This window comes from Apostichopus japonicus, chromosome 21, assembly GCF_037975245.1.
Source record: "Apostichopus japonicus isolate 1M-3 chromosome 21, ASM3797524v1, whole genome shotgun sequence".
Lineage (NCBI taxonomy): Eukaryota > Metazoa > Echinodermata > Holothuroidea > Aspidochirotida > Stichopodidae > Apostichopus > Apostichopus japonicus.
The window spans coordinates 12,233,345-12,242,877 of NC_092581.1; the positions used below are offsets into that span (position 1 = coordinate 12,233,345).

At 36.8% G+C, this 9,533-nt stretch overlaps 1 protein-coding gene across 5 annotated transcripts; it reads right to left on the bottom strand.

Moving 5' to 3' along the window:
• Nucleotides 1–201: 201 nt before the first annotated feature.
• Nucleotides 202–8,950, bottom strand: LOC139962981 (flavin reductase (NADPH)-like). Of its 5 annotated transcripts, none has more exons than XM_071963423.1 (5): nt 8,907–8,950; nt 7,128–7,286; nt 3,029–3,224; nt 1,841–2,011; nt 202–863 (listed from the first exon to the last, which is right to left on the bottom strand). In XM_071963423.1, exons 2-5 carry the CDS (start codon nt 7,260–7,262, stop codon nt 718–720), a joined length of 648 nt encoding a protein of 215 aa, XP_071819524.1. In that variant the 5' UTR covers nt 7,263–7,286; nt 8,907–8,950; the 3' UTR covers nt 202–717. The 5 variants fall into 5 exon arrangements, with proteins under 5 accessions (XP_071819524.1, XP_071819521.1, XP_071819522.1 ...); XM_071963420.1 differs by lacking the exon at nt 8,907–8,950 and adding an exon at nt 8,133–8,264; XM_071963421.1 differs by lacking the exon at nt 8,907–8,950 and adding an exon at nt 8,086–8,205.
• Between the last annotated feature and the right edge of the window lie 583 nt (nt 8,951–9,533).

A 9,533-nucleotide genomic window follows, 5' to 3' on the forward strand; every position in this document is an offset into this window, starting at 1 on the left:
GGGGGGGGGGGGGATTTGACCGCACGCCCCAAATCATTTTCAAAACAATGACTCTTCACGGATCTTGATAGCGTATATAATTTCAACACCAGTGAACTTTGGTCTGACTTCTTGTCCACGAGTCTCCCCCCACCCCCATTCATCTCAAACCCTGTTTTGTAAGATGTTGAATAAGACAAATGAAAAAATTAGAACCAAGGATAATTGTATACTTTTATTGATTGGGTAACTCCAACCACATCAACACTTTAAGTCGATTAGCTTATCTACTATTGTTAAAAAGAACCTTACTATGTCAAAACTACCACGATAAACGCGTATCCTAGGCGACGTACTTATTACACACTGCTTTCGTTACAATAATAGAGTGCATGCACAATTTTTTTGCGAGAAACTTATTTAATTTCAGTGTAACTGTTTGTGTGTGAATTGTAATAAACCACGCGAACTTAAATTTTGTAACACTATATAAAATTTATACATATGAAAATGTAATGTTTTCCGTGTCACTGAACAAGAGGCCACATTTATAAATTAAATTATACGTGCAGTTAAACGTCTCTTATTTTTATTTTTTTTTTTCTTTGATAGGTTTTAATATTTTAATATTTCTGACAGGTTCAGTGGATAGTCCTTCTACTGTCCTACAAGAACGTTAAATACACATAAAAGATTCTTGGGTCATTTTTTTTTATGTATTTATCGTTTCCGGTTAAATCACACCCTTATTGCTACCATCTTCTTGTCATATTTGTCAGTTGTTAAACACATCATCATAAATCGTGCGACATCAGCTCTGGAAATCTTGCTATAACCAGCTCCGGGAACATGTAGCCTATCAACCTCCGTATAAATTTCTTGATCTGAAAAAAAAGAAAAGAATATACAAAATTGAAGACCATTAACCGGTTTATGTAGTTAACGTAAACGTAAACGTCTTTCAGGACCGACATGTTTCTTTTTCTTGAACTATAATTGCATGGTCTCCGGGCTTAACGTATTGGCGACTCCCCGAAAATCGGTTTGATGGTTAAGGGTGGTACCCGTCATTTGGATTACAACTGTACCATATGGTTGAATCAATAGTATGCCCATCAATTCACATGTGTATGCGTGATGCTTCTAACTCCTCAGAGTTCCCTCCAATGGCGTTATGAGCCATGTACAAGGTATACTTGGAAAAAAGGGCCCACATCTTGAAGTCTTCATTTCTTCTTAGGTTTATTACGAAAATAAGAAGAGATTATTGTTTATCCCATATTACCCGGACCCCTAATTGACCCCGGGCCCTGCGGCCGGTTAACCCCTGACCCACCCCCCCCCTTTTTTGTGCCTTTACGTTTGAGCTCTAGAGTCTTCGTTTTACTAGTTTGTAGACCTTTATTATAAATCGGTTCTTTTGCCTATTTTCAGTTCATTCCAGCTCTCTGTCATATTCTCCCCTCCTCTGTTCTTTGTTTCGAGTCTACTCGCTTCAGTCCACTCTTTTTGCTTTCATTCTCATGTCTTCACACTCCGCAAGTACTCTAGTTTCTCTGTTATTTTAGTAGTACTTTCAGCACTAGTTTTTTTTCCACATTTAAAGCTGAAGTGCAATGCAAAAAGTCTATACGGCCGCCAGACTGTTTTGCTTTAATTTACAGAGGGAGGAAGTCTTCCCATAAAGAACAGCGTCACTTATATATATCACCGCTTTAAGCATAGTGGTTTCGTTTTTGTTCTTTTTAAAGTACAAAACGAGACAACATTGACCGATCGGAAGTCACTTCCTAATTCAAAACCTAACCCGATTATTTATTGAATATGCATAGTTATTTAAATGAAGTGTTTATTTCTTTACCTGTTACAGGGGTGTTGGAAAGTATTGGAGGTCGAACCACAGAGTAGTTGATATCTGAACAGGACTCCTCTATGTATTTTTCCATCACGGCCATGTCCGCCAGAACGTTCCTAAGAAACGTTACTTTACAGACCCATTCCATCATGAACGGACCTCGATCCTGTGGGTTATCTATATAGAGGGTGAACGATAAGACAAAACTAAGTATCATGCTAGAAAGATAACGATAAACACTACACAGCCAGCTGGGACAGTTTTCTAATGCTAACACCTCTCTAAAACTGTCCTCATATATCATGCTTCATAGCACTCGTACTGACAGTATTAACAGTTCCTATAACCTTTAATATGAATCTAATGCTAATACTACTCTATACAGCCCTCACACATCATGAGCACTCGTATTGACAGTATGAACAGTGCCTAACCTTTACCTGATAGAAACATGATATTTATACTTCTCATCATGACTGATATTTCAAGAGCTTCGAAGCGGGACATGCAGGGAATACAACAAATATAGAAAACTTGTCCCAACTGGGTGATACTACAGCAAAGCCTAAATATGCACTAAGAACATTATATATATTATATATATATATATATATATAATATATATATAATATATATATAATATATATATATATATATATATATAAATATATATATATATATATATATATATATATATATATATATATATATATATATATATATATATATATATATATATATATATATATATATATATATATATATGAAAATGCATTTCTATGCAAAAAAAGTCCTTCATTTGATTAACCACGAACATTTCCCCACGGATATTTGAGGTCGAGTACAGTGGATAATTCGATGGGTGAGTACGAACATTTTGCTATAAATTTACTGGGAACATCCTATTAGAAAGTGTATTTCCATGAAATAAAGAACAGATTTCTATTCTCATATCCTTCACAAACAAGAACCTTCCTTACAGATACCTCCTAGTTTGAATGTGGATAATTCGGTGGTCTGAAGCAAACATGAAAAACAAAATATGCACGAACGACATAAACAAAAACATTTTGGCACATTTATTTCTTGGTGACGTCACTATGCGAATTCCAGCGGTTAAATTGAGCACCATCACATAACATTTCTATGTATTACATAAAATACGAAGTAAGATGGATCAACCAGTTGCTATACCTGATGTACACCATGACGTTACAACGATGAACCTGGATACTTTGGCCTTCCTCATTGCTTCAATGATAACCGGGATGGTTCCCGAGTATATTGTCACGTTACGGTAAACGTTGGTACCAAGACATGACATCACAGCATCACCACCCTGAAAATGTTCCACCAAAGAATCCACGGAAAACACACTTCCTTTAACGACCTGTAGACAACAAAAAACACATTAATATAATATAATAAATACAAGAATATTAATTTTAGCGATATCTGTAAAGATGTTCGTATACATGACCTGCAGGGGCGGTGGAAAAATGGTTAACTAGATGGGGTGTGGGAGGGGCGGTCAAGCTTCGAGGGCAGTGGAAAATGTGTCTTAGGGATGGGAACCAAAAAGTTACTGCTTTATTGGCTCCAATTATAGTACGCGATAGCTAGGAAAGTTCTTTGATTACGTAATCGACCTGCCACGGTTGTAAAATGACCTCGACTCTACAATTAGCTTCTTTACGACATAGGCTCCCTGTGTTAACACTGTGTGTGTTCATGTCTACAGTGTAGTTAATCATACAGCGTTCACAAAAAGACCCTCATACAAGAAAAAATAAGTGGTAGGCGTTGCAGACTAATTAGTAAAAAGCGGTCATTTTACGACCATACAGGTCGATTACGTAATCTCAAGAAACTTTTCCATGATAGCGTGCTATAGTTGGGGTCTACACAGACGACCATTAAAACCTTTTCGACGAAATGGATCCATTCCGTGCTACAGCATCTAATATCAATATCATTGCGGTAATTTTGATTCTCAATAATTGCATATGGAAAGGTGGCGATCATTTGATCCGTGCATAGTCGACCTCGGGCCTTAAGTGTGTGTTTTATACCTTCCAAAACGACCGTATCGCGATCTTTTGAAAAAAATCAATGTACCGATATCATTTACTGATATCGGCTAAAACAAATTACAGTAGTTTAAACATTTCTCTTTCATAATCTTTTAACGAATCATCATTAATCTGAACTTTACTGTATGTCGTTTTCCGATTAAAAAAGTTTAAATTTTTAGTCCAGTCGGATTTATGTGCTTGCATATTCGTTTATTTTACAAGGACGCTAACTTCAAACTACTCGAATTCTCAGACCGTTTTATCAAACTGCATGGCTAAACTTGCGCAACTAACTTCAAATTCTGTTCTTTCATATTATATAAGCCTATTTCTGATTAGTTAATGTTCACTGTATGTCTTTTTTCCATCGAATGAAAGTTTCCGTTAGAAATTTTTCTTCGAAAACCTCATTATAACGCCTCATTATTTATTCATGAGCTACGTCACGAATCAGCTTGCGTATCAACAACATTCTCACTGATGCTTCGTCCGACAACCGTATTGTGATTTCTGAGGTGAATTTCGAGATTTGTTAAGTAATATGCAATGAAATAAGATGACGACATTGCAATAAACATAAATTAACAAGTTGAGAATCCTATTTCATAGTTTCCTTTGAAATAGGATGAATATAGTGATATAAATTGCCCACGTAAACGTTTGTAGCGAACGTACAGGCCTACCGTGCTTTATGTATTAATGCATATGGTTTCGTACAGTTAGGTTAACACTCGTATGTACGTAGGCTAAAGCTATCGCTAGGACTATCACTGGTTGTTTGTTTGGATGATACCACTATAAGTGGGTAACTCTTTATTTTGCTTTTACAACCAATTGATTTGTAACAAATGTTATTTTCTCAAGTTCGATTAAAAGGTGTGCAGACAAATAAATGTATAAACACAACGTCATGTCTCAGTGTTCGTTTACATTCACTGCTATAATTATTTTAGCATCAATTCATTTAGAAACAAATACAATCCCCTTGCCGGTAATGGAACAGTCCGCCTGTCAATATGCATATTCATACCGGTGACTCATAACATCGGCGGATTTTAGTCTGTGTGGCTTTGTAGAGCAAATGCTCTTTTATAGCCTAAACTTTTCCATATGAAAAGTATTAAATTAGACAATAAAGCCGAAATGACCCACAGTGTAAGGAAACTACTTTGAGGGTGCAGGTCAATATTCGTGACGTCATCATTTGGCAAGTATAATATCAGGCCAATCAAAAGGGACCACCGGGCCAGGCTATGTATAATGAAACCTATATACATATTTGAATTAAATTAAATCCATTTTGATAATCGTTTCAACGAGTATACACCCAAGACTATGGTCCGTACGCATAATATTCCCCTAGAGGTTAAAGTTTATAGACTATATGCAAACATTGTGTTTCGGGTCCGTGTTACCACTTCAGTGACGAAAAGAAAAACTCAGTAACTGAGAAAAGTGAATCAATTTCTCTAGAATTGCTGATCTGTGCATGCTCTCTACCTTTCGGTCACCCCCTTCGAATCCTTCCAATGCCCATTAACTCAGCGGAATAGAATTGATTAGTCACTTCTACTCTACCCCCTCCCGGCCGCGAATTTCTTTTTCCTGAACCTTTCGGGCAGTGTACGTGGAGTTTAGCCAATCAGAGCGAGGCTGTGTTGATGACGTACTACAGTAAAGATAGCGGCGTGCTTACCAAATGTTGAAGTGCATGGGGAAATCACATTCGATAAGTCAACATAATTGTTGTACTACAGCAGAAAGTATTGAGGTATATAGGCCTTGCACTAATAACATTATACTGAATCATTGTGCACAACTTACGTGACGTTTGCATCGGTTTTTGTTGAAAAACGGCGATGTATGATCGCTGTCTGATGTACAAATTTACAATGTCTTCAGATTGACATGACACTGTACTCAGTACTGTAGTACTGGTACAGTAGTATGTTACGTACTTACAGTTTACACACATCTACACAGCAATATTTGTACACAGTGGTACAGTCCTATAGCACCTCCTTGTGAGAGACGAGGTCCAGTAATTAACGGTTTATTGTGGAAACTGCCAAATGTTTGTTGTAAACTGATGAGCGAATTAGGTAAATAAGAGTGCAAGTACTGCCCTTGTTTTATTATGCAATAAATCCTCTCTCTTTAATTGTTCCAGAATGAATATCTGTTTCCCTTGTCTTTTATTCTAGCAAGTCATCTGCCTTTAAATTAAGATAAACTTTCCTAAAACGGATGTACCACATTTTGGGGCTGAGACCGATTTCCCTCTAATAAGATCTAGAAGGAAAATAAACAAAAGAAACTATATATATTTTCGCCACACTATCTACGGAGTTTCATATATAAGATGACCATGCACGAAAACCATGACATAACTTATAATATCGATTTTCAATTCATGATATAATACTTGGACATAACTACTTGAACATGAGAAAAAGTGGGGGGAAAATCCACACGGGGGCTCGAACTCGCGCTCTTTCGTTTTCCACCTTATGTTATTGAGGGGACGCATTTACCCGACTGACCATCTTTACTGAGTAGTACGTCATCAACACAGCCTCGCTCTGATTGGCTAAACTCCACGTACACTGCCCGAAAGGTTCAGGAAAAAGAAATTCGCCTCCCGGCCTCCCCACCACACACACACACGAATTTATATGATAAGAAATCAAAGATAAACATCGCATAAAGGGAAGACATGTTACATATACGTGTTATACGATGGACGCAATCTGTGTATACCCTTTGTGGTTACTCCGCTCATACCATATTTTTTTCTATATATTTATATCAATGTACAGTGTTTTCCAAACTTTTAAAATTTAGTTCGACTCCCTGTCAAATTTGAAAACGTTAAGGGCGTAATAATGACCCAAATGACGTAAATAACCTTCAAAATGTATGGCGACTTGAATTATGAGCTGAAATACGAGGTGATATTTTGGCGACTGTATAAGTTGCCTAACGTTGAAAACAGAAGCAAACGCACCGAGCGTGTCACTGTATAGCTAAATGTTGAAGAAAGATAAATGTGGTGAGGGTGCATGGTAGTAAAAAGCCTGTTAATTATGAAATATCAGTAACCATTATAAATCTTTGTAGTGGATTTCTCAGTTGCAACTGGAAACCATTTCCTCTCTAAATGAACACTGAGATACGCTTGCAAAGAAAGGGTTTGTTATCTTAAGTTTATAGCTTACCCTCAAGTTTTCATGTTGAATTGGATAGTTGTCGGTATTTCTCATAACTGCTGTGACGTCATGTCCAGCGTCCACCGCCTGTTGTACGAGGCAAAGGCCCGTAGCACCATTGGCTCCAATGATCACCAATTTCATACTGATTTTTACCTATATATAGATCTATATAGTAATACCCAAAAAAAAAAAATAGTAGGTTCATTTTCGATGTTTACACAATTTGCATTATTTGTGCTGTAATGCATTTATGAACCATCATTTAGATTCGAAACACTCTTTGAGTTTTCATGTTTCACAATTCTTTCCATGATATGTGCATTAAACAGAATTACTTTTTTAAACCTGGGCACGAAAACCAAACTACCAAACCCCTTGCATCGGGACTGACTGTGTGATCATCGTCGGGTGTGTATCACCATTCCCCTCGAAAGTGAACAGATATACTACACATGATCTTAGCCAAAAAGCCGAGAAGCGATGATACATACATTAAACAGAATACAAACATACATTTATTGCTTCTATATGTACAGCTAAAGAATTTCCAGCCTCTGGCACAACTTCCCCATTCCATACCTCAACTCCATACTTACAATATACACGAGTTGAACACTTGAACGGTTGATTAAGACAATTCATTACAAATATGTCCTAACACTTTAAAAGAAGAACAGTATCTTCGTAAAATGATGTATTAAAACATCATTTTAGATTTTTACCAAAACAACCAAAATATTCTTATCATCACACGCGTAACGTCCGAGATTCACTTGCACTGAAAAAGCTATCCCTTGTATAGAGTGAGCGAAAAAAGTTCTATATAAGCACGTGCTTTGTTCTGGTATAGGAATAGTATGCATGCACTGGTCCAATACTAGTGAGAGGTACTCCACAAACCTGTCAGATGAAAGCATTCGCCCCTTTATAAAACAAATATGTAGTATTGTAAGCTGAATATTACCATGAAGTATGAGAATTCTTCTATAACGTTGGCTGAATTAACCTTACCTAGCAGGTGCACACTATATGTAACCAATGACACAATAGACGATGTTCCATTGAACGTAACTCGTATGCGTATGATTTCGCAGCGTAACTTTGTAGACTGTGGCACACACGTAGATAGCCATTATGTATGCAAAGTTGTAGTGCAAATTTGTTCACTCTCATAGTGCGTTCCCAAGAACCCGGAGTTTACTTTACCCTTGTATTACGTAATAGCTTTCAGTAGGTACCCGAAAAATTCTCAGCATATAGCCCGAATTTTCACAAAAATATCTGGTCAGGGAGGCTGCACCCCCCCCCCCCCAGCCCCACCGCCTCCTACGCCTATGGCTATTGTAAACAAAACTCCACTTGCTCGAAGTCACCGTACCGTCTGCTACTGTTGCTATTGGCGCGACAAATTTATATGCTTTACTTGCGAAATACATATATAGATGGTGTACTTCAAAAATACATTTTATTCATATTTATATATATATATATATATATATATATATATATATAAATAATTACTGTAATTATTATATGGTACTTAAAAGTGTGAAATTTGCTCTTATATATCAAGGAGCAATTTTATGTCAATTTAAAGCTCTACAAATAAGTGAATGTTTCACTCCGTATAAGATGCAAACTTGCGCAAATTTTCTTTGAGGAAAAGACCGTCACTATATGTATTGAGCCAATGTCCATACATCACAGATTCCGGTTACAAGCGTTATTGCAGGATATGGCCATGTAAACAATGTAAACTGTTGGCATTATGCAAGTAACACTTACCGTACCTTACGCTCGACCGACAAAACACCGAAAGGAAACAAAATCAGCAGAACATGGAAGAATACAGAATTAAGGATGAAACTATTAGCGGACTTTGCCCGGATCTCACTATCTATCAGTCATAAGCTTATCTGAAGTTTTTTTTTTTTGGTCAATCATAAACTAATCGGCTAACCTATTGTTTATATAGCGTATGACGTCTATTTTGGGATGCCACGGCACAACACATAACCACGTGATGAGTTAAGTAGATTACATGGAAAGAGATTGGGGCGTATGCACAGAGGGGCAATACGTCATTCCTGCATCCCCCCCCCCCTTTGGTCTGTATAGATAGACGGTTTGTTGTTCTTTACAAGAGCACCTAACACTACACAACGTGTGTCTATATCGTATACACTATACCTGTTCTAAATATCTTTCCTGGTCGTACAACTATAACGGTAACAAAAACAGCCAAAATAACTTATAAAATCGGGAAATTATAAACGTTATATGTAGATATCGTGTACTCGTAGATCCTGTGGAATTTAATGTTCAAATTGTCGTCATGGTATAGACTGAGTACTATATATATATATATAGTACCGTACGTAGTACGTAGTTTAAAAAAAATAATCATAATTT

What these genes read in the sequence shown, in the direction of transcription:
- LOC139962981 (XM_071963423.1), bottom strand. Translation starts at nt 7,262, where the DNA reads ATGAAATTGGTGATCATTGGAGCCAATGGTGCTACGGGCCTTTGCCTC. An exon ending in TTCAACATGAAAACTTGAGG is followed by an intron (nt 3,225 to 7,127) that starts GTAAGCTATAAA and finishes TGTTGTCTACAG; the next exon opens with GTCGTTAAAGGAAGTGTGTT. An exon ending in TTCCAACACCCCTGTAACAG is followed by an intron (nt 864 to 1,840) that starts GTAAAGAAATAA and finishes CTTTTTTTTCAG; the next exon opens with ATCAAGAAATTTATACGGAG.